Source organism: Schistosoma haematobium, chromosome 1, assembly GCF_000699445.3.
Source record: "Schistosoma haematobium chromosome 1, whole genome shotgun sequence".
NCBI classification, from domain to species: domain Eukaryota; kingdom Metazoa; phylum Platyhelminthes; class Trematoda; order Strigeidida; family Schistosomatidae; genus Schistosoma; species Schistosoma haematobium.
The window spans coordinates 23504831-23530912 of record NC_067196.1 but is presented as its reverse complement, the minus strand read 5'-3'; the positions used below and the strand labels follow the sequence as shown (position 1 = coordinate 23530912).

The window sequence follows — 26082 nt, the reverse complement described above, 5'->3', positions numbered from 1 at the left end:
ACTATAAAGGAAGAAGAGTATGAAGAAAAAAATTATAAGACATTGAGACCATGGTAGAAGAAGAGGTTGTACCAAGCTCTTTTGGACACACAACTCTGGTTTTCACAGATGTGTGGTTATTGCTTCGGCAATGCTAAGAAGATGCAATATAATTGTCTTTGGAAGACTTCTACTTACCTTGTTGATGACTTTGAACGCAGAGTCTGTCTTAATGAAGTGACCTGTGTTCACTAAGTGTTCGATTATTGAACTTCTTATTGAGCCGTTTCCCCCGCTTCTTAGCCACGCCGGATAATGTTTTTGAATTCTTTTGGATAAAGTACGCATCGAACGACCTATATGCATGGCTACACATGAGCAGGTAAATTGGTAAATGCACAGTGAGTTGGTCAGATGAGATAATTTATCCTTAAGATTATTAGTGAACAATGATCGGCTGAAGAATATGGCTGAGAAGAACGTTCTTTTTAAAGGATCAGAAATTCTCCTCTTTAAAACGTATGTGGCCCTATCACACTTAGAGTCGGTGTTCACGTATAATGTTTTGTTTTCGACTGAAGTTATATGTGTTATCGGCAGTTTCAGTTTCATGTTCTTGTCAATGAATATCGAAGGACATCCGTTTTTGATAAGTATGTCCTTCAAGAGGCCCAGTTCGTCATCTATGACCTCAGGACTAAAAATTCTTTGTATTCGCGTAGCGAGTGATATTATTAAGTTTCTCTTTCGACTGATGGGGACCCAGCTGTGGAAACTTGATAGTTGGCCACTCCATATGGGTTTCCTGTAGATAACAGAAGTTGATTATCATTATTATTGTAATTATTATCATCCTGAAAAAATTAGTATATACATTTGCGATTGTACAACTTTGAAAATGAATTCGCCGAAAAGAGAACTCTTCGCTGAACCAATCTTTCTTATTTAAAAATAATTAATCAAACCTATTGGCACCTGTTATCAACTTTTAACCGTGGCTAACAGTGAAAACCAGTACATTGGAATACTGTTACATCCAGTTAACGTGTTCAGAGTATAAGACAAAACATACATCCTAGATTCCACTGTTAACTAAGACCCAAAATTTGATAAAACTTCTAACCAATGGTCAATAGTGAGACGTCCTGTAAGGTTATACATAATCTAACTGAGATTAATCAAATATCATCCATAGTATTAGTTGTAAACAATACCAAACGAATGGTTGTAATTGTTATCATATGTTGATGGATTAGATAGGTATGAAAATAAACAATATTTAGACACTGGATCTCCTTTATTCCACTATAATTGGATGAGCGTAATGTGTTTTAAATGGATGTTGTTTGATTTTTACTCATATGGACAAACAAACACAACAAATCATCCAATAAACTAACCTCGTTGTAAAGTTGACTTTGTTGCAATGATCTTCATCACTTATTTGTTATGATATATTCACTAACACATACATACATAGATGTGATCTAATATACAGCGTCATCAAATTTTATACAGGCACACAAATCAAACTGTTTTCGTATTTAACTACCAATTCATTGACCTAAATAATAGTAGTAGTAGTGGTAGTAATAGTAGACATTGTCATTTCATTTACCTGTAAGCATTGTGTTTGTGTGAGGGCAGGCAACAATTATTATCATTATTACTGTCGTAATTATTTTATGCAAAACTGAATACAACAGTTAATCCCACTGTTACGACCGAAAAACTATGGTGGCTAAAGATTTTATTGAACTTTTCGCAAAATTCAACTATGCTAATCGTGTTGCAGTTGAAGATTTCTCAGATCGATTGAGTTTATTCACGGTGGTTTTGTTCTTGATCGCTTGTATAATTGTATCGGCCAAACAATACTTTCTAAATTCAATCTCATGTTACATTCCTGTGAAACCGACTGGTGAAAATTATAATTCATATTTAACTGATTACTGTTGGGTTCATGGAACTATTCCATTGAGACCTGATGAACCGATGCCAACTACACCAAAAGAATGGGAACAATATGATCAATTAAGGCGTATAAGTATGTTCAACCTTATTGTGATAACTTTTTTTTCCTAAATACGTATGAATGAAAACAGTTAGTGCGTAATTTAATAATCATGGTTTTACAGTTTTCCTTTTTGTAAATTTCCTCTATAGATAAATGATGAAATAAACTAAACTTCCTCATTTTATTAATTTCTCAAAACAGTTGCTTTCTGGCAACCCTATTTTAATCCCAGATTAATATATATTTGAGGAACATTTAAACCTCAAGCAGCATTCCGCTCATACTATTCGAAAATTAAAAAGAACGCATCACCTAGTTCCTGAGTTCATAAATTCATTAATAAAGTGCAAACTTGATGAACAAGTGGATTAATTTCAACTTGGTTGACTTCATAGGTTATGACTTATCAGAATATTCATCTCCACTCTCCATGTATTATCACTAGCATGAATATCAAGGAGAAAAGTGGCTATTTTCTGTTGTAGAGCTGTGGAATATGATCAGTATTATCTAACATATTATTGTGATTAGTGATTGAAGTTTAGGATTTCAACAAGACAATGAAAATGATGATTGACTTTAACTGACTGATAATTCTCAGCTACAATTTGTTTACTGAATTAACAGACTAACATACTAGAAATTTCAACTTTGACGTAGTTTTTGGTATAGTAGTCCAATCAAAGTCTTCAACAGCGTTTTATGGGTGTTAATTACTTAGCAGTTTTTGGTTGCATCTTGTGGTTGCTAGAAATAGGAATCAGTACATGTTTCTTTCTGTGTAGGACTTATTAGCTGAATCTATCAGTATCAATATGTGTTTTTCATTAAAACTCTCTTAATTCATTTGCTGAATGGTTAAAACTCTTGTAACCTAGTTGTTTGAAACTTAGTCTTCAGTAGGAAGGATGGTAGGTCAGTTCCAATATTTTTTCGTATAAATCTTTTCATTATATATCCTTGAACCACGTTCTTAAATTAGTCTCTCTCACTATCATTATAACTACAATTACTCAAACTTGTTCGTTTCATCTCGTCACGGAGGGTCCACCTAGCAAAGTTGAGAAACCCTGATTCCAAACCAATGGTGCATATAGGCTCCAGCATCCGAAAGGAACAAATGGTGCATGAACCAATAGTTGGTTACCGGCTACCGTGGGACTATATCTCCTGACGCTGCTCCACTGCCTTGTGGATCGGACCTTTAGGTCGAAGGCTCCAGGTGTGGTCCCCTGAGAAAACCACCTGTTTCGGCCTGGGCACCCGGACAGTATCACAGCCCACACACGAATCAAGTGACTTATGTGACGCATATCTATTTGGTGCCTCCTTGTACAAATGTTTATGTGTTTAAATAATAATAATTGTCTGCATCCAATGGTTTACATTACTAACTTCAACCAATTCCCGATATTGCGTTACTATTCTTCAATGACATTAATGGGTAACTAGTTCACATCAGACATAAAACTGAATAACCCGCGTACAAACATTTAACCAAATGAAATATACGACTAACCAAGTCCTATATTTCCAATTGATTGACTCAATTTTATCACTAACTAGTAAATGATGTACATATATATATATTTCATTATTGACCAAAACTTACTGTACTTTAGCTAACTAAACTAGCCAATTGTTTAACACTGAATGAAGATCATAATTTAAATATCACGATTCAATGTTTTCAATTATTGAACGCCAACTTCCAATTTTAAAAAAATTTACATAACATTGTTTTATTTATTTGTTTGTTTGCTTTAACCAAATAAAAAATTACACTTTTGAGTAATTATTCATGTTGCATCATCTAAGTAGTTTTATTTTATTTAATCAGTACCTACTTTGCATATTCATCTTTCTCTGTATCACTGGAGTGTATATGTGGTAATTTAATTAACAGTTCCGATACAATAATGTATTTAATTTAGGTAATTAAACATAGATAAAATAAGGTAGGTACAACAATAATTTTTCAGTTTATTAACCAAATATGAGTGTTTTTAGTACCCAGTTGATCAAACCGAAGTAGGCTAAATGGAGTTTCAACTTGTGACCTGCTGATTGAAAACTAAATTACTTAACCACTAACCACATCACTATACTAACTAGTGTGTTTATGTGATCAGCTATATAAATGCCCTATTCTTACACAGGTTTTTAAATGTCTATGTAAACATTATTCATTATTTCACTGAAAATATAACACAGTAGTTGAGGAATACAAAAACTAAATCGTTGGTGAAATCATTTCATTTATGATGCAATGTAAAAACTTAGATGTATATGTGTGCCGGATTCTACATTCCTTATAACCGACTAACTGATACTTGTGTCAGGAATCTCAATGGTAACATATAGTTATTATCGTTCATATAATGTTCTGTTAATTTTATTATTTGCCGATAAGTTCCCTAAGCATATATGTATGTGTAAGAGTAGGTTGGAAGAAAGCTAGAGGCGGCCAGACCAAAACATGGCACAAATCCATGAAGTCACTGACAAGTGGACTGAGCCATGTTGGTAGGTAGGTGTAGATAACCTGGTTGGGATCCGTGAGACAATGGCAACCGATGGTTAGAGACCTTCAATGACATGGCTTAAAATTGTTTGCAATGGCGAGGGTGCATCCATTCTTTGTGTTCTCTCAGATTCTAATCTTCTGAATTCTTCATGTTCCCTATTTTTTCTCTTTCCAAATTTATTTTACTGGATTATACTCATTGAATAACATTTCCAAACCCTAATGTTTCCGATTACTACTTATAATTTTACTACCTCTACCCGTACGGTATTTGAATGGACAATTGTATCTGTGTGTTAATATGGCATGGCAACTCGAACTGATGTATGTACGTACGAAGTTCTACGTTGTTGACTGACTGACTGATTGATATATGTGTATGTTAGCATTGCCTTATACAGCTCAATCAACAAAAACGAAAGATAACTTGATTTTTATTGACTAGATGGAATTTGGCTAGCAGTACTCATGTAGCTACGGATGGATTGGTACGCGAGCTAAGTACGACACCATGTACACTTGTGAAGGTGTTGTATGGTAGGTAGAATGATATGGCCCATTACGTATAAAGTAGTTATCATTTCATACAAATACTATATAATGGTACAGCTAAATTGTAGAAATACATATCGAATGTATTTTAAGTTAAATAATGAGAATACAGCATAGCGGTAAAAATAAAATAATTTCTGATAAAAAAGACACCAATGGTGAAATATATGAACACAGTACTTACTGTCATTATTATTGCAAGCACCATCCTTAGCATATCTTGATTCGATTTCCTGTTCCTCTGTGGTTTCTGTTATTAGCTATTAATCACTGTACTGATGTTGAACAATGACAACTAGTGTCGATATGCATTCATATAAAGTTTTACAATCACGTATTTTTGTATTTTCCCTATGTATTACACACTCTAGTGGAGGGTTGACTCCGTAGATAAAGCGTAGAAATCTCAAGTACTATGTCCCAAATTAAAATCCCACCTCCGTTTAGGCAAAGAAATAATATCACTATCTCTCATATTTAGAGTACGGTTTGAAGACGAGTTCACAGATCTATGCCCGATAAATGAATCATAAAATCAGTTTATTCACACTATTATTCCCTACTCCTATCAAGCTAGGTGCTAATCGTTAATTTAAAATGATCTCAACTGTTGAAATTACTACAATCTCCACAATACCCCTTCTGATATTAGAAAATTGTTAAAATTGGTGACTAATTGAATCAATATGAAGCTTTTAATAACCAGTTTTTGTTCAAATCTTTATGTACTTCTTAGCGTTGGCTAATTTCTGTTTAGGATTAAACGTGTGATATTTGTGAGATTTAATATGAGGAAGGTCAACTGTAAATGACTCATTACTGGCAAACAATTTGTGGCCAACATAAGAAAGGCTGAAAGATTGTTTGTAACGTATTTTTGATTGGTTTAAATGTTTTTGTACTGTGTATAGTTTATTTCCTTCTTTATAGTTTATTCTTGGACATCATTTATCAAAAATAGATTCATGTAGACAACTTAAGGTTATCCAAACCGAATTAGGAATAACGGAATTCGAACCTGCGACGAGACAGTGGAAAGTGGAGTGCCTTAAACACGAAGTCCTCTTCATGATTACTAAACATTGAGTATAAGCCGATGTTGTGATCCCTTATTCTTGGTGTTTTCTGAATTCAACAGACCGATTCATACTATGACTTTAAACTGAGTGGTTTAACAGTACAGTATGATTTTTATAACCAACTCAGTTTCACAGATTAGTTACTGCCCAAATAGCTGAATGTTAACACCACTGAATCTAATGATCTTAGAGATGAGATTGAATATCACGCATGGAAATCGTTGGCACACCTTGATGATAAGTCTTAACTAGCACAAAACATAGTTTCAGGACTTCTAGCTAATTGCTTCCAACCACTTATCATAGATAACTCGGACTCCGATTCGACTTTACTAAATTTAATATAAACATTCGACTGGTACTCATATTAACTCCATATATTGCTCTAGACTGCGAAAATGGAATGTGTATGATGAAGGATTTTGTAAAAACGATAATATCTGTCTACATAGTTAACAGCTTAATCAAAAATTTAGGATAAATTACCAATCTGATTTGATTTGAAAAAAATCCCAGTCATTAAATCAATAAGGATTGACAAGAGGAAAACATAATTACCACCAGATTCGAACTTCATAAATTTGATGCTAAAAGAAACGAGCTCAAGATATTGTCAAACTAGTTTAGAACTGCCACTTTATCTGGATGGCTAACACTTTATACTACTCAAACAATGAAGTATCCGTATGAAGTAATTACCTACAGATGAATTTGTGGAATAAGTCTTTCTACTGTCTCACACAAAGTTTTAGGAGGACTATAGTTAAAACAGGTAACTATGTATGTAGCCAACAATTATAATCTGTTTCTAGAATGTATTACTATTATTATTATTATTATTATTAATGGCTTTATTCAATATTATCTTTTTGGTACAATATAGAATTCTCAGCACAAGGTATTTCAACAAGTTACTTACTGAACAACGAACAAAAAGGCAGTAGCAAATACAAAAAGAAATAAAAAAAAGGTTTTTTAAAAAAATTAAAAAAAACCAAAAAAACTGTACAATTAGTGCGAAAATACAAAATAGAAGTCATTTACAAAGAGAACAACAAATACATGCTTACCGAATAGTAGCAGGAACACAATAAAACGAATCAATAACAGGGGTTAGTCATGTTCACAAAACTGGTGCAATTTCATGATTGATGGTGAAATGAAAAGGGTCAGAGTAATAACCAGTCCAGAACTAAATGAACCATATATAGTGGGTGTTTAACTAAAAAAATATCGATTGATTCACTCTTATCGATAGAAATTAACAGTATCTCTGTGAACATTTGAATTTTGTTAATGATCTACCTTTTATAGAAGTGACTTCATATTGAAATAATCTAAATTCTAACTATCGGTTCTCAGCTTTGAATTCATTTCATCTCTTTAAGCATAAGTAGCTGAATAACATCACAATACCCTATAAAAATTATGAGTAAAAGCCAAATAAATAAACTGATCCTGGTTACTAAGTTTCATTTATTAGTTAAATCTTTGTGAAAATTCCCATTTTGATATTTAGTCCTTTACAGTTAGTTTTTCATGATGTTTGTACATTAATATATATTTGATTTATAACAATGAAATATTTTCCGAGTAGTTGAGTAATGTAATGTGATTATAAACTAATGTTGAATATTTGGAAGAAAAGGTATTATAATAATCGAAGTAATTATTGGAAAAACTCAGTTAAACAGTTGTTACACTACATAATTTATAAAAAGAGTTCACAATATGTTTTGATGAAAGGTTAATATCATAGTAGCTATGTAAGAATCAAAGGACGGATATTGAACAATATGTAGAAGTAGAAAAATGAAAGAAGGAATAAGTTTATTCAAGGCTCATCTAGAACAAAAGGATGGTTTGGAGCAGTTAAATTCCTAATGTGAGTAAAAACATTACGATTACTTTTATCTGTAATTAATTTGGTTAAACATATCCGTTCGTATCACCACTTCTATGTAATACTAATGCGTGTGAGTTTATGTTGATAATTTTCCATTATGTTTTCTAACTACTTAATATTATTCAAGTAACATAATAACATTTCCCGTTTTTACAGAGTACTGACTCCAGCTAATTGAAAACTGAGTACAGCGAAAATGTATTGTTATTTTTCGGTTTACTTTGCTAGTCATCAGCATTATTTATTCACAAATACGCGAAGTATCAGATCTGACACATTAGTATCGCAATGAAAGCAGTATATCAATCATCTTTGTAGATCGAGTCCACTGGTCTTTATTCTTAGGTTGAGGCTTCCGTTCTGATAGTCTTTGGTCGTCCAAACCATCCAGCTCAGAGAACAAAACTCCATAAAAACCATTCACCTGAGCTGCAAATCTTTTCCACCATCTCAGGCTTCCATTCTACACATGTTTTTTTAAAATGAAGTTGAAAAACACCAGTTACTGATTTTACTTGAATCATCCCATTGATAATTAAAACTGAAATTGATCAGTCTGTTATTGACATATGTGCATACTGTGCGTATTGCCTCGATATTGCCTTAATTTACAAGCATTATAAGCAAAGACGGAGTCCCAAATAGGACGAAACGTGCGTCCTGGATTCCACTGCTAGCCACTATTCCATCTTAGCTTATTATCAGTTACTGTGTTTAGAATAGCTTAATGATATTTTGATTATTTCAAGACTTCAACATTAGTGGTATATGTGTGAATGACTTGATTCTATGATAAAACCGAATAGACTTTTAGGTACTTTCGTATTTTAAATGATTTTTCGGTAGATTATAATCCTCGATGAGAAAATGCTCTTGGTTTTGTAAAGTTCTTCACAGACATGAAAACATTGGCCACAATTTAGCGCATGGACCATTGAAATTAATAATATAATAATAATCTGTTCTATATGATTATACTACTAAGTTTTATTATTTGATCATTTGAGTCTTGTGATTATAATTCGAAAACTACTCTAATTACTATTAACTAAATGTATATTATAATGCTATACTTTTCAAGGAAGTTTCGCTTATATAATAATATCTTTAGCACAGTTAAAGTGTTTGCTAAAAAGACGTAGTATTGGAGTTTTTATCTTTTTTAAGAAGTATCTAACTCCATCCGTTGTTTAGATCCAACCATGATATCAATTAAATATCGTTTCATTTATTGTTTATCTCCCAAATGTATTTTCTAATATTCATATTTACAAATACAATTACTGTCAATGTACACATTGTAGTCATCGTGCTAAACACATCAAAACTGTCTCTATGCTTAAGTAAATAATCTTATTTTTAATTGGTTATTTAGTAAACAAAATTGCAAATTCTGTGTACCTTTGTTTAAAAATTTATTCCAGTCTAAAACTCATATCTTTGTGGGGGTGTAAATATCTATCAGCTGATGCATATATAATTCATCCTACTCTGAACCAATCAGATTATTAGGTTTAATCTGTGTTGTTTTAGACATACACACGAAGGTCACACATCAATCTATAATAACAATAAAGCTTGCAAGAATGACTCACAATTTAATTCATGCTTAGCGTTGTAGGCTGAGTATGGTAGCGAAGGATTTCATTGAATTTTTCTCTAAATACAGCTATGGGAATCGTGTAGCGGTTGAGGATTTTTCAGATCGCCTTAACTTATTCACAGTTGTTTTATTCCTCTTATCATGTATAATTGTGTCAACAAAACAATATTTTATGAGTTCAATCTCATGTTATGTTCCGGTAAAGCCCACGGGCGACAATTTTAATGCTTACCTTACGGATTATTGTTGGGTACATGGTACAATCCCTCTGAGGCCAGATGAAAAATTACCGGTTAATCGTGAAGAATGGGATGAGTATGATCGTTTAAGACGTATAAGTAAGCTTGCAATTATTTTCTGATTCTTACATTTTGTCAGATTATAATTTATATTGCATCTAATTCAGAAAGCCATATTGAAATCATACTGTTTTTGTAATCTACATCAAAACTGTCCACTAACCCTTTTTTCCAACAAGTATATTTTTCTTTGACGTCAATCAGTGACTGAAGAACACCTAGTAGTGCACTTTCATGTTGATCATTCTTTTTGAGGGTTTTTTTCATTCATTACTCTCAATTAGAAACATCTTGACCTTTTAATAATTACTCTGTTATGTATTAATATTGTAACTTGTTTAGAATACCCTATTATCACCTTAAGACAGCTTATATCAAATTATTGATCTACTTTCAAGATAACTTTTCATCATTATGTGTTCAGGACAATCTATTCATGATTTGCATAAAATTACTTGAGATACGTGGATATATTTATTGTCTAGTATTAACCAGTTAAATTGTCATGTGCTGTATGTTTATAAGGTGGGTGTAACTATAAATACAAAACACAAAAGGTTTGTATGTACAATGTTATGTCTTAGAACTATTGATTAGTTTTTGTTTGCGACATTTTCTTTGCTTGTAAATGATTATTCCTAAAGAAAATAGACAAATTGATTAGATCGTAATATATTTCTTATCGCTGGATGGCATTCCATAGTATTAACCGAATGTTAAAAAAAATGTTCTTGATTGCTTTCAAAGCAAGTTGATATGTGCTACTCATTTTCTGTTCTACATGAGCGTGTTGTGTAATGAACACATCCTTATTCTAACTATGTGTGTTCCTAGGTTAATAACTCTTAGGGTTCCCCTATGATGACTATCTATCTGAAGCAGTCTTAGTTGACAGCAATTGACCTTAGTTGCAATATTGCTGTAAACTAGAAAGCACCAGACAGTGTAACTACTATTGGGCCAACCTTGAATGAGTTTATACTTCAACTTCCAGTTAAAAATCTTGTTTATAATCAGAAATATTTCGCTAGAAAATTAATGAAACCTGTCTGCGTATACTAGTTTTAATAGTATTGTTGACATTTCTAAATGATCTGAATTCTTTTCATGAGCGAAATTCCCTAGTCAGCCAGATATAGCTATGAGACAAAGATCACTATAGCCAGGATTATATTCCTTCCAACATGTATGTTATCTAGTAAATGACTAAATGGTTTGTCTACATTTGTTATAAACGAACGAAAATAAACTAAAAGTTTTCATCTATGTACATGTTACATGCAATCTTCACATGAAAGGCAATCATTCGCTTTGTTTTTGCTTTCACATTGTCGTTTCCTCTTCATATAAAGAAATAACTCCTTATGATTATAAGCGATCTTCAGATATTTATTCGAGATAAATATCGTGATCCTTTTTCAACTACAAGTATTTCGCTACAGAAGTGTAATAAAGTAATTTACTTCATCGGCGACATCCCACCAAAAATGGTTCATTTCTTTGCTCTTGTTTTCGTTCTCTGTCAACCTTTTGTGTACATAAGCGTATTGATAAGATATTTGATCTACGATTCAAATGTAAACAATTTGTGATGCATACATATGTGCAGAAAATTGTGTAATTTGTTAGTCTTGTTTGCACACTTCCTCTCTATCTCATATGTGCACAGGTATAAAATGTGAAATTAAATTAAATGCATAGATTTTTACGTAAATCTTTTTTTGAAATTGTTGTACTTCGTTAGATAAATTGGTCGTTGTTTATCATATTGTCTTTTGCTCTATGTGCATTTACACGTCTACATCATTAAATATTCCGTTATATCATCCATTTATCGTACAATCCGATTGATTATGTCTTTATCAAGGTGATTTGCATATTAGTTTAACATGACCTGAATTATTTCAGCATATATTTAGATTTTACTTGATAGTAGAGTCCGAAAAAAACTCATTTCACCCCGTTTGAAACTCGTCAACTGAATGTCCTTGTATCTTAATTTTGACGTCAGCACCAAGACTTCAAACCATTACTTCTCTCTTTCAACGCCAATGCATTATTCATTGCTGACCATAAATTAGAGATCATAAAAATATATGACTAAATAAAAATAAAGTCAAGACGTATCGCTCCGAATATACCTATACTAATTACGATTGATCGATAGCATTCCTTAATATGAGCAATTAGAAAATATCAATCCTCTCATATAGTCCTTTTAACGTTTAGTATTAAACTATACAGTAAATTTATTTATTAACCACTTACTGAATAATTAGTGATCTACAGTGTTTAGCAACGAATTTATGGGATTTAAGAAGTCAAAAAGTTTCATCTCTTAACAATTCATTGATTCGATTCAGCAATTAGTATTCAAACTGTTTTCGTAATTTAAGACAATAATGAAGTCATTTTAATTTGCAGAATTCTCTTTCTCACCTTACTCGATCAAAGGAAAACTGCAAAAAGTAACCGTTTCTCTAATAATTATGTGATACAATTACCTGCTTCGGTTTGGGCACCTGAGCAGTATCCCAGCGTATATCTGTTTGGTGCCTCTTCGTACCAATGTTTGTGTTTAAATAAATAAATGCAATACAATTGCTCTGTTGTTGTCATCGTACAGAAAAAATGTTTTACTGTGTTTGATTCTACAGCTTATTACCAGTGGGTCCCATTTGTTCTCGGGTTGCAATGTATATTTTTCTACATTCCACATATTGCATGGCAGGCTGTATGCGCCCATAGATCCGGTGGAGATTTGTTTGCTCTTGTGAAAGCCGCTGCTGACGCCGCAATTTCTGAACGTGGTTCTCGTAAGAGCCAAGTTAAACGTGTGGCTGAATTTTTGGAAGATATGATTGATGGTCATAAGGATTGTCGACATGTAAGTTGATTGACTAGTTTATTTGGTGATATGAAATCGCTTATTGTTTCTAGTGTTTATTTATAAGTAGGAACGTCACCAGGTCATATTGTTGCCCATTTATTTGGACAAAGTGTTACATATTTTGAGAGTTGTTAACTTACAGGTTTTCAAGTTCATTTGTTCAGTGAGTCACACACACATATATAAGAGAAACTTACTCAGATACTGAAGTACCACAACATCCTGTCACTAAATTATCTTATAGAGATGACGAAAGCAAGCGAGATGGAAAACGCAGTGGCAATAGGTAACAGCAGACAACTGTTTAGACTTGTTAAGGAAACCGGTTTTACGAAACCAACTGTTAACGAAACTATCTCGGAAAAAGATGGATATATTATTCATTCCCAATCCAGGAGATTGGATCGATGGGCAGAACACATTAGGGATCAGTTCAACTGGCCTTCAGCCACATCTCAGTTTCCCACGATCTCCAGTCGATTTGAATGGCAAGTTGATGTAAGTCCTCCAACTCTACGAAGTTGAAAAAGCTATAGGAAATCTGAAGCAGCAAGCCCTGAAAGGTTTACCCCTGATATTTTTAAAGATGGTGGTCTAGTATTAGCAGTAAGATTGACTGATGTCTTAGGTAGAATCTGGGAACTGGACATAATCCCATCTGACTGGTCTCAATCATTGATTGTGCCAGTCTATAAGAAAGGAAAAAAGTCCTCTTGTGACAATCACAGGAATCAGTTTGACAAATATAGTGTCTAAAATATTAGCTTCACTAATGCTTCGACACCTAATCAAAGCTCGTGAAGAGCAGACTAGAGAAAACCAGGCTGGTTTTCGACCTGGACGTGGTTGTATGGACCAGATATTCACACTACGTCAGGTTCTAGAACACAGATACACATTCAGACGCCCCACAATGGTAGTATTTCTCGACCTTAAGGCAGCATTCGACTCTGTTGATCATGAGGTTCTATGGCAGTGTTTGTCACTGAAAGGAGTACCAAAGAAGTACATTAACCTTGTAAAGGCTCTCTACTCGAACACAACTGGTCGAGCGAGAGCTTATGGCGAACTGTCATCAGAATTGATTACCTCAAGTGGTGTTCGTCAGGGCTGTCCACTCTCTCCATTCTTGTTCAACTGTGTCGCCGACGTACTTTTAGAGATAACGTTTTCCTCGTCTAGATTTCCAGGGGTTGAACTTCTACCGGAAGGTTCACTTGTTGACTTAAAATATGCTGATGACATAGTTCTGTTTGATAGACGCTGATGGCAAATCAATAGATGAAGTGGTGAAACTTCATCAGTTGAGATGGCTGGGACACGTGTTACGTATGCCCAACCACCGACTGCCCCGACGTGCGATGTTTTATGGTGTAGGAGTAGGTTGGAAGAAAGCTAGAGGCGGCCAGACCAAAACATGGCACAAATCCATGAAGTCACTGACAAGTGGACTGAGCCATGTTGGTAGGTAGGTGTAGATAACCTGGTTGGGATCCGTGAGACAATGGCAACCGATGGTTAGAGACCTTCAATGACATGGCTTAAAATTGTTTGCAATGGCGAGGGTGCATCCATTCTTTGTGTTCTCTCAGATTCTAATCTTCTGAATTCTTCATGTTCCCTATTTTTTCTCTTTCCAAATTTATTTTACTGGATTATACTCATTGAATAACATTTCCAAACCCTAATGTTTCCGATTACTACTTATAATTTTACTACCTCTACCCGTACGGTATTTGAATGGACAATTGTATCTGTGTGTTAATATGGCATGGCAACTCGAACTGATGTATGTACGTACGAAGTTCTACGCTGTTACTGACTAACTATATAGATGCTTGTTTCTAAATTTCACTTTGTAATCTAGAAAATTTGGCCGATTACTTGGATTCATTCATTTAAACATTGTCAAATATTTGTATAGTAACTTTGTTGCAGTTTTTTCAACTATTCGTCCAAGGGACGTGATACAGAATACTTAAGCTGTTCGAATTTGAACTCCTACGGTTAACATTGGCCTGAGTAGTCGGATGTTATCAGTACTAAGCTGTACATTAAAACTAAGACTCCATTTGGATAAATATATGTTCACTAATTTATTTGTATTGATGTACAAAAACATTTGTTTCGGGTAATCAAAGATTTCAATGATGTGTTCAGTTTGAGAAATGTATCACAAATCATAATATTTGTTGATTTTTAATTTGCAACAAAACGTGGAAGTTCTAGGTTACACTTCAATATTTGTTAAGAGTACATAGGGTGCTTAGTTGCCTTCTATTTTAACAGGTACACATATCAGCTAAACGTATATTTGCCCTCGAATCTTACTGAAGGATACACAATTTATTTGCATTTAACCGTTTTTGCTCATCAAAATTAGAAATGAAAGTTTTTCGGATAGAAAGTGTTGCCAGTGTCATAACTTAACGTGCAATATGCATAGTGTAATTAGCAACAACTGGAAATGAAATATATATGTACCAGGTTCCACAGTGTTCATGACCGACTAGTTGAATAGTAGGACCGTTACTCATTAACGAACTACAAATTTCTATACTCAACTTTGAGTCTCATTTTCATATTTGTGGACCGTTGATACTAGTCAGCTACCCAAAATAACTTAGGTAGGGCAGAGATCGTACCTACGACATAGAGGTTAGAATTTGAACAGTAGCACCACTACATTTGCTGCCTAAACAACCTAACTGACCATTTCTACACAACAGCTTTTGTAAATCACAATGCACATCTAATGATGCCAAGGGCTGGAATAGAGCAAAGGAAAAATAAAGCTGTGAACTACTAAATAATTTGTTATCCATGGGGTTAGCCTTCTTTTAGAATAAAATTCTTGGCTATTATCAGTACCATGTACTGAAAGTTATTGTGGTATACCTATGACGTGTTCGTTAGTATACGATCGTATTTACTACTGAGTTGCTTATTTTAAGATTTAATTATCTTTCTTCTCGTTTGTATAAGTTCTAAACTCAAAACTTCTTATATTCTATAATGTATACGAAAATGTTTACCTAAATTAAAATAAATTTAAGATCCTCAATCATAGTTCAGACAATTCGAAGTTGACAGTCAATTGATAAGCTCTTTTGGTCTTTTGCCTTAAATATCATAAGGTCTATTATTTCTTCTTATGAAAAGGCGGATTATAAATTATCTTGCCCAGGTATTTTGACTCAGCCTCACAACCTCTCTCGTTTCTTTTTTTAATATAGGGTCGTCGTATGAATTTAACTAGACGTGCATATGACATGTGTGGTATATGTGTTGTTAGTAAACGACTTGGAACATGTCTGGTATTTTCATATTTATGTGTTAAACTCATAACAATTATCAATGCAATTATGCAAGTATATTTGATTCAACGTTTTCTTGGTTTTTATGCTGATGGAAGCGCGGGACAGAAAAGTATGCAATTAGGGAAACCATACGAAGCTAGCTCGGCAGGTAAATAAACATTCATGCTTTCCTTTTTGAGTTCATATTCCAAGTAAGAAAATTAAATTGTTTTTTACATTTCTCAACATCGTCTAACTAAAATTACATGTTTACATTGAATTCACAGTACTTAACTGTGCCTATCAACTGTTCATACTTTTCTAAATGCAATAATCCGAAAATGTAGAAACAATCTCATCATAAAAGGTCTTATAGTACTAGTATTCACCAGTTCATCGCGACTGAGTTTGAGGTCCTTGATAGGTTTCAAGCCAGTGGCTTAAAATGTTAGTCAAACATGGCTGAGGATATATGCTAATGACGATATTGTTCTAATTTTCTTTTACATTTCCCATAAATGCGGGAGGAACTCCCTTAACTTGAAGAGGATTCTCAGATGTGTCTTTAATTGAACTATATCTCCTATTGTATACTATCCTTTGATACACTGAACTGATCATATTTCGTCAATAAACGTCTTTCCACTTGAGCGCTCGGTTAGAATCGTGTATAGGAAGATTGCTTATATCGGTAGCCATTCAATAACACCCCAAGTGACAGCATTCCTGTCCACTTAATTTTCTTACTACACTCCCCTATTCCTTGTCTGTTCATTTTTGCAACACATACAGTTTCTTCATGCTCAGTTGTCTATTAACCCATGGGCATAATATTAATGAAAGTTACTCTAATTTCAAACAGAGAAGTCGGGAGCTAAAAAATACCACTTCGGATTCATTTCATGTTTTGTTGAGTTCAGTAGAAACTTCTTCAGTCGATATAGTGAAGCACAATATTCATACTTACTAGGACGAAACGGCTGTCCAGTGCTTCCAGGTTTTCAATGGTGGTCTAGCATTCATCGATTCATGATCTCAATCAAAAACTTAACAATCTCCACAATCCCACACTGATAATTCCTCATTAAGTTGAAATTATCTGATCTCAACCCCGCTCTGTTTATCGCACCCAAAGCGGAATCTCTAATACTGAGATTATGAACCTCTACCATCTTACTAATTCTAAATTTTGGGTCAGGTTAGTGACACTACAACTGATGTCACAACTCATGAGGAATACCACCTAACACTTAAACTAATCGCAACCACAAATCTTTTCTAACAGACCTTAATCCCGCATTATTTCACTCAACATTTTCAATCAGTCGCAATCGACATAAAGCTTGAGACAAATGTGTGTCAGTCCTACATTAGTGTGAAGATTTGTACCAATATTTATGTGTTCAAAAAAATAAATAAAATAAATCGAAATAATTTAGTAAGTGATAATTACACAATAAACGATGTATTGAGAATATGGTTTGAAAAGACAGAATACCGTAACTCAAGATCTGCATTAAGATATGAAGTAAATACATTTATTTATTTATTTGAACACATAAATATTGGTACAAGAGAGCGCCAGTATATATGCGCCACACAAAACAATGAGAATGCGAAGAGAAGTAAAAAAAGAACTAAGGAGCGCAAAAGAAAAAGAGAACAATAACGAAGAGATTGGTGTAAGGTAATGTGGTAGTAACGAGGTACAACCAGAAGAAATCTTTCAGGTAAGGGAGACACAACCACTTTTCATGAAGAAAGTAAAAGAAGGTTACAGCAGGATCGCCACTGGCTTCTATTCTGAGCCATATCTGATAACGTCTCTAGCCACTGTGTAGCACCATCTCTCGGACCCCAACCAGGGAGTCGTGGAGGACCGACAGAAGCCAGTCCTTTGCAGCTTCCTTTCATGCCACGACACCATGTCATGCACCGACCACCTCTCCGCTTCTTCCAACCAGTCCCAGAGTCGGCAAATAATGCACGACGTGGAATTCTCTGGGACGACATTCGTAGAACATGTCCAAGCCACCGAAGTCGGTGTTTCAAGATGGTGACACCAATTGAATTATCATCTCTGTGCCCGAACACACGATGCCGGACCTCTGCATTACTAACATGGTGTTGCCACTGGATGTCAGCAATCCTTCGGAGACAACGATGATCAAACACAGAGAGTCGTCTAACATCTTCAACTCGGAGAGGCCAGGTTTCACAAACATAAAGCAGAACTGCTCTCACCGACGCGTTGTAGATCCGACCTTTTACAGCCAGACTAACATCACGAAGGCGCCAAAGGTGGCCCAGATTGGCATAATCCGCTCTGGCTTTCACTATACGTGCATTGATCTCATCACTCACCCCCACCAGTACTTATGCAGCTACCCAGATACACGAACTTCTCGACTACGTCTATCTGCTCACTATCCAGGGTGAGTACAGGATTAGAATCCTGCCAGTCTTGTAGAAGTACTTTGCACTTCGAAGGTGCAAAGCACATACCATACCTGCAGACACTGATTGCCAACTGATTAAGTGCGGATTGCATGCCTTGGGCATTATCGCACAGTAAGACAATATCGTCCGCATACTCAAGGTCGAGGAGTCTTTCTCCAGGCAACAGATCCACACCACCATTACTTACATCCATCAGAGCTGTTTCCAGAATGTCATCGATGGCAAAGTTGAAGAGGAATGGTGAGATTGGGCAACCCTGCCTAACCCCACTGCTCGAATGGAACAATGGAGAGAGGTGGTTGTATGCCCTCACTCTGCCTGAGGTGTTTGTATATAGGGCTTTTAGGATGTTAATAAACTTCTCAGGCACACCCTTCTTCAATAGACAATCCCAGAGAACAGCCCTGTCCAACGAATCGAAGGCAGCCCTGATGTCAAGAAACACTACGATTGTTGGCCTTTGATAAGTATGGCGGTGTTTTAACATTTGGCGGAGGGTGAAGATATGATCAATACATCCTCGACCAGAACGAAACCCAGCCTGCTCCTCGCGAGTCAATCTTTCTCGGGTTTTGAACAACCTACGAAGAATGACGGAAGCCAATAGCTTGAACGCAATCGGAAAGTAGACTTATCCCCCGATAGTTGTTACAGGAACGACGTGAACCCTTTTTAAAGATAGGAACAACTATCGACTCATTCCATGACGTTGGTACACTCTCTAGTTCCCAAACCTTTGTAAACAACGTCGTCAATTCCTTAGTCAAAAAGTCACCACCATCTTTAAAAAGAGCCGGAGGTACGTCATCTGGGCCAGGTGATTTGTAACGCTTCAAGAGTTGGAGTTCCTTGCGGACTTCCTCCTCATTTGGTGGATCAGTCGTCACCGGCCATGGAGGGCAGAAGAGTCTGGCCGATGTTGCCGGAGCAGCAGGCCAGTTCAACTGCCCTTCGAAAAATTCTGCCCACCGTCCAAGACGTCGATGGATGTTAGTGATTGGCATCCCATCATCCTCCCAGATTGTCTCACTCACACCAGACTTCTTGCCGCCAGTGGCTCGGATGAGCTGGAAGAGCTTCCGGTAGTTACCAGATGCAGCTGCTGCTTCCAGCTCATTAGCACGCTCCGACCACCAGGCTTCTCGGTCCTTACGCAAGCTTTGCCCAATTTCCTTACGTAACATCCTTCGTTTATGGTCAAACTCACGGTCACCCGGAGTAGACCGACGGGCTTCAATGAGTTGTAAGGAACCAGAAGAAACCCAGTGCTTAAAAGCGGGACGTTTCGCAAACCCACAACTGACTGTTCCCGCCATTTTCATGGCGTCATGCAGTTACAACCAATGCTCATCTATACTTTTCGGTGGAGTGGTAGCTAGCCTAGAGGCTAGCTCGGTTCGATACTTACTTGCAACAGAAGTTGCAACCAGCTTGCTAATATCAACCCGTTGATGGTGGTCACTTCGTTGTCCACTGAAAAGTAAGGAAAGATTGGCGCAGACCAAGGCATGGTCAGAGTCCAGATAGGTACTCCAAAAGGAGCGGCAGTCTTGTACACAACCACGCCAGCGGTCGCTGATCGCGATGTGATCAATCTGAGTCCAGGCTTGAGATGCAGAGGGAGGACGCCAGGTGGCACATCGGCGATGACTGTGCCGAAAGTTAGTGCTAGCCAGAAACAGGTTGTGGTCTGTGCACAGTTGCAGTAGACGGTCCCCGTTATCTGACCTGCGACCAACGAGTCCCCATCGGTCACCTAAACGACTCTCTTCTGTGCCTAGACGCCCGACCTGAGCATTCAAGTCTCCAGCTAGTACTACAATATCTTTTGAACGCACTTTCTAGAGAAGAACAGATAACTGGTGGTAAAACTCATCCTTGATTGCATCCGGGCTGCAATCTGTCGGGGCATAGGTGGAGATGACGAAAAGACATCGTTTCTCACGCCGATTTCTTCTCACTTTGATGGAACTTTCTAATCTAACAGCACATAACCGACTGTTAATGGGGATCCAATCGATTAGTGCTGCCTCAGCTCTAGCGCTTAGTGCGACACCAACGCCAGCAAGACCAGACGAAGATGCCACAGGGTCCCCGGATAAGCGCACGTAAAACAAGCTTTTCGAAGCGACAGATGGAGATCGAATTTGTAGTACTTCGCCAGAGTCTTGAATACGGGTCTCGGATAGACAACAAACATCAATATTAAGACTTTCCAAAGACATAGCCAGCCCTATCTGTTGACCAACCTGCATAAGTGTGCGAACGTTGAAGGCAGCCAGTTTGAATGGTGCACGTAGTTTCAGAAAAACTGCTTCAGTTCTCGTATTCGGTAGTAACATACAATTTTCAACCGGACAGTGACTCGAGAACGTTTAGATATAGTCGAATTTCCACCAAAGACGAGCCGCTGTATAAGTATAAAAGAGGGTGAATAATGTGGAAAATAATAATAATGACAATAATAGTAATAATAATAATAATAATAGTATTAATAATGACAATAATTGTAATGATAATAATTTGAATCAATTGGTTGTTTTTCGAAGCGAGAAAAGTAATTTCCATAGACATAAAGAGTTCATCATTTGTGTGTGGGCTGTGATACTGCCCGGGTGCCCAAACCGAAGCAGGTGGTTATCTTAGGGGCCACTCCCCGAGCCTTTGACCTAAAGGTCTAACCCACAAGGCAGTGGAGCATCGTAAGGAGATGCAATCCCGTGGTAGCCGGTGACCAACGATTGGTTCATACGCCATTTGTTCCCACAGGATACTGGAGCCCATGTGCACCATTGGTTTGGAATCCGGTTAAAGCGCCGGACATTCGCTTTTCGTCCTCTCATTTTCGTAAGCAACACCCCCGCCACGAGAAGGCAATGAGTAGGACTTCCCTGGCAGAGGCTGTATACGCGCGGCCGTGTGAGAGTATTTCGAGAGAGAGAGAGCGGACTCTCCCCACTCTCTGCCGTACCAGGGCATTCGGAGGGCGAAGTAAATACAAGTGTTGTTGGGACCGGTTCTGGGCTATATCATATACATTCTCCAACCACTGGTCACGGTTATCGTGCGGATTTCCACCACGTAGTCTGCGTCTACTAGTATGCCTCAGACCGACAGTCACTAACTTTGTGGACAGATGGCCAACATCAGCACTGCCCAGTTTATCGTCCCAATGTACCAAACATTGTTTTGAAAACATTTATGATTAAAAACCTACAGCCCATGCATGTCTCCTACTTTCATTAACCATGCTGCATAACTAGAGAGTTATACAAAGGGGATAGCCTCGTAGTATCCTCACCCTTTGGTCGGCAGACGAGCAATTCTCCTAGGCCATAGTTAACTCAAGTTGGCAAACCTCAACTGGGATTTGTAAATCCATTCGGATGTTTAATCAGATACTAACCTGTTAGAGCTGATAACTTCAAAATAAGTGAAGTAATCGACAAGCTCAAGTACTTCAATCTCCATCATTAGTTTAGGCATTGACGCAGTTTTGATATTTATATTATAATTACAATGTGATTTATTAATAATAAATCTTTTTGATTTTATTCTTTCCTCATAGTTGCAGCGATGTCGAATCAAGAAAATGAAGATTTAGACGGTTTCGGATTCGGATTAACTGTTGCCAACCATATACGTGCTGGACGTGATTGGCCAGAGACAATTCTATTCCCACGTGTAGCTTATTGTCGTGTCCCAGGTATTCGTTTAGTCGGTGCTGAAAATGCTTATACGGCACAATGTGCACTACCGATAAATATGTTAAACGAGAAAATTTATATATTTTTCTGGTTTTGGATCTGTTTCCTTATAGCTGCCAGTATATTTAGTTTAATATTATGGTTAGTAAGAATGATTATCGCACCAAGACGTAAAGATTTTATCAAACGTTTCTTACGTATTAAAGGAATACGTTCAAGAACTGGTCAGGAGATTACGCGCGCTGATTTAGACGAATTCATTGATGATTACCTTCGCCGAGATGGTGTATTTTTAGTACGTATGTTGGCCATCAATGCTGGTGATGTGATCACATCTGAAATTGTTATGGCTTTATATGAACATTACATAGATAATGTTTATTCAGTGGATAATACCCCACAGAAAAGTTTAGAGAAAGAACCATTGAAAGATGGATCAGGTATACCATCAAATTATGTGTAAAGTTATTCTTGTGTTCTCTCGTATATATGTGTATTTTTTAATCCATAACTATTGCTCATGAGTATATAGTTGCATTATAGCAGTATTACAAACAATAGTAATAGTATCTTACTAGGTAAAAGCTTAGCATGGAGGTGTACAACACAAAACTGGTTTTTCCAGATATAACAAATCTATTTTTAATTCTTGTTATGGTTGTCGTTCGCACAGTTTAGAATTTCTTACCACTTTTGTAATGGTTTAATTTTTATATCAACGAAACAGTATCACTTTTACGCCTACTAATACTGATTTCAAATGCCTTACTTTTATAATGGTTTTTTTAGCTTTTATTATTATTACTATTACTATTAGTAATACTTTTATCAACAAGTTTTTGAACAGTATGTACGTGAAGATCTGGATTTGATTGACCTGTTTTGAAACTGTGTCTATTCCTTCTTTTTATAACTAACTTTTATACTACTATTACCATATAGTACTGTTTTTATTGTTTTTATTATGCTTACGATTAATTACTACCATTATTATTATTCGTATCTACCTTCCTTTAAAAACAACAATTTAATTGTACTGAAATGATTGCGATTCTGAAAATTTTTTCTACACTTTTGTGGCAATTAATAAAAATAAAGGAATCTGTTGGGGCTTATACATTTGCTTTTCGAAAAAAAGTGAACGGGGGTGTAGTTTGTAGGTACCATTACGAAGGTTTGACTTGCGTTGTTCCTTTGTGCTATCTAAACCTGCATTAATTTTGATTTGATTATTTATTCTCTGAAGACGTGGCTTACACTGAGTCACGAAACGTTAGAAAATCTGGTTTTTTTCTCACTGGGAGTGTAGTTTGTTTCTCATGTATAAAAAAACTGGGAGTTATGCTCCTCAATTTAATAAGGGTGTTTTGTCAAGTATTTGACTAGGTGTGTGAATTTTAGCGGTTGGTAATATATTCAATTACTCTCAGATGTCACTTTGTCCCTATAATATCCATTCTTCAGTCAGTTTCGTGTCACCTATCTTCTGTAATTGTAGCGTTTCAAAATAGATAATATTATGTGTTTTGGTCAAATAAAAGTACTAATTAATGTATCGATAGTTTAGTATTGCTAGACAAGTTTAGTGTCAACCGTAAATAAAAATCCTAGTCACACTAAAAATTCGTAACAATTCTAATGTTATAAGCAAAGATGGATAGTGGCTGGCAGTGGAATCCAGGACGCGCGTTCCGTCCTTTTTGGGACTCGTCAGCTTATAATGCTTGTAAATTAAAGCAATATCGCGGCAATACGCACTGTATGCACATATGCCAATAAGTGACTGGTCAAATCCAGTTCTAAACATCAATGGGAAGATTCAAGTAAAACAATACCATGTGGGTTAATTCTAATGTTATTAGTGCAACTAGGGTTATTTTATAAAATTCTGTCTCATCTCCATTTTCATTTAGTTTTACCCTAGACGATTTACTGAAGCATGTTGATACTTTATCTAAAAAAACCCATTCCTACCACATCATTTTACACAAATAGGCCACCGTCAACGTACCACTAAAGTAGTGATAACAGCTTTGTAATTCCCTGTTTAGTAATACATATTTCTGAGATCCGAACGATCTACTGACTGTTGTGAGATAGAATTTGTTTTCGTATTCCATAATCATTTCCATGATTAAATATCAGCTGGAATTTCTCTGATTTGTATGTTGTTGCAACATTGTAGAGGAATCTTGAGTTTTATTTTCGCTGGTTAATGAATGCATATGTAGTTTACAACCAACTAATGTTCAGAAAAGATTATTCTTCCAGTAATTTTTTAGTTAACCCACTTTCCGAAATCCTCATCCCGAGATAAAACATATTCTCCATCTCTAAAGCCCGTAGTTATTCCTATTTAATGGGAGTGACTACCAAATTTATCATTCAAGTTTATGACACTGTCTTGTGACCTAAACTTGTATAGGTGGAATGGATTTGACCTCATAATTATTGGAAGTTGAATGTTTATGTCACATATGAAACTTCGTTCAAAACTATTACCAATTAATAATCATAACATTCTTTTACAAAACAATGTATATGAGGCTGTGAACTTGTTAACCACCTTAAAACTCAGACGGATTATTGATTTTTTTGTTTAGTGATAGGAATGAATTATTATATCTGTTAATTAGTCAAGTTGTAGGTTTGGTGAATGAGATTACGTCCTGATCATTTTAACTTGTAGAATTTTGATGCAGATATTTTGCAAACGTTTGTCTCAAACATCAGTTCATAGTCATTGACAAATGGAATGACCCTTGTTAATAAGTTCAAATTACGTGGTTGAGATCCACGCAACTATCGTAACCAGTGTTCAGAGACTGGTTGATGTGGCTCAAAATCGGTCTCATTGGCCTAAATTCATTTACTTTTGATGTTCACTGAGATCATGGATGTCAAAATTATACTTTTCACCTAACGAATTCATTCTCGAATTATATCGTCTAAGCTGAGTATATTCTGCTACTGCTACTATTTCTCCTCTGAAATTTGTTTTGACAGTGCCTTTGCATTTTGCTAACATGATATGGAAAGGTAAACCAATCGATATATATACCGGATTCTTCGTTGTTTAACACTGACTGATATCTTTTTGAGGACTATATGTTTGAACAGGCTTTATCAACAAAAAATTTCTAGAGATACGATAGAATTGTAGAATATATTCATATAGCTCATTGGTCTATTGGTGGTTTCTTTCATTTATATGATTCGCACATCATTCCATCTAAACCAACACATAACTTGCACGATATTAAGATTATTGGATATTACAATCGAGATGGAATCTCGATCCCTCAATATGATTATCATTTGCTTACAGCACAACTGTTCGCTATTAACTCAAAACTTGAGTTCATTATTGATGGAATTCCATAGAAAATTCAAATGAACATCTGTTTTTACTAACACGAATGAATAATCAGCAAATGATGTATATAATCGTAGAATTAATTATAAATGAATTCATTGTAAATCAAAGTTACTTTAAATTCTCAGACATCAAATCTGACCATGAAGCCTAATCCTCTACATCTAAATTAGTTAAACAGTAGATGATATTGTGTTTTTCAAATCATTAACATCTCGAACTCTGCCCAATCGAGGCTACACTTACACAATACAGATCCAAGATTTATAACACCTACCGTATGATCCGAAATCTTAGTTAACTAATTTAAGGGGATTATATGAAACTGAAGATTAGTATTTTACAATTTCGGTTATACATAAAGCAGTGAAACCAAACTCAACCATTT

General features: G+C 35.7%; 1 protein-coding gene across 4 annotated transcripts in view; it reads left to right on the top strand.

Annotated features, from left to right (window-relative positions):
- The window catches only part of INX2_9 (Innexin inx2), a 38635-nt gene extending 15202 nt beyond the window's left edge, over window positions 1-23433 (top strand). Inside the window, exons 1-5 of one of the 4 annotated variants that reach the window (XM_051213480.1) lie at window positions 1436-2026; window positions 7038-10001; window positions 12620-12849; window positions 16089-16320; window positions 22180-23433. In XM_051213480.1, the coding sequence (XP_051073455.1) occupies window positions 9689-10001; window positions 12620-12849; window positions 16089-16320; window positions 22180-22781 (1377 nt within the window). In that variant the 5' untranslated portion in view covers window positions 1436-2026; window positions 7038-9688 and the 3' untranslated portion in view covers window positions 22782-23433. Of the gene's footprint in view, window positions 1-1435; window positions 4527-7037; window positions 10002-12619; window positions 18172-22179 lie in introns of those variants that run through there. The other 3 variants (XM_051213479.1, XM_051213481.1, XM_051213482.1) reach the window with 3 other exon arrangements.
- The last annotated feature ends 2649 nt before the right edge of the window (window positions 23434-26082 follow it).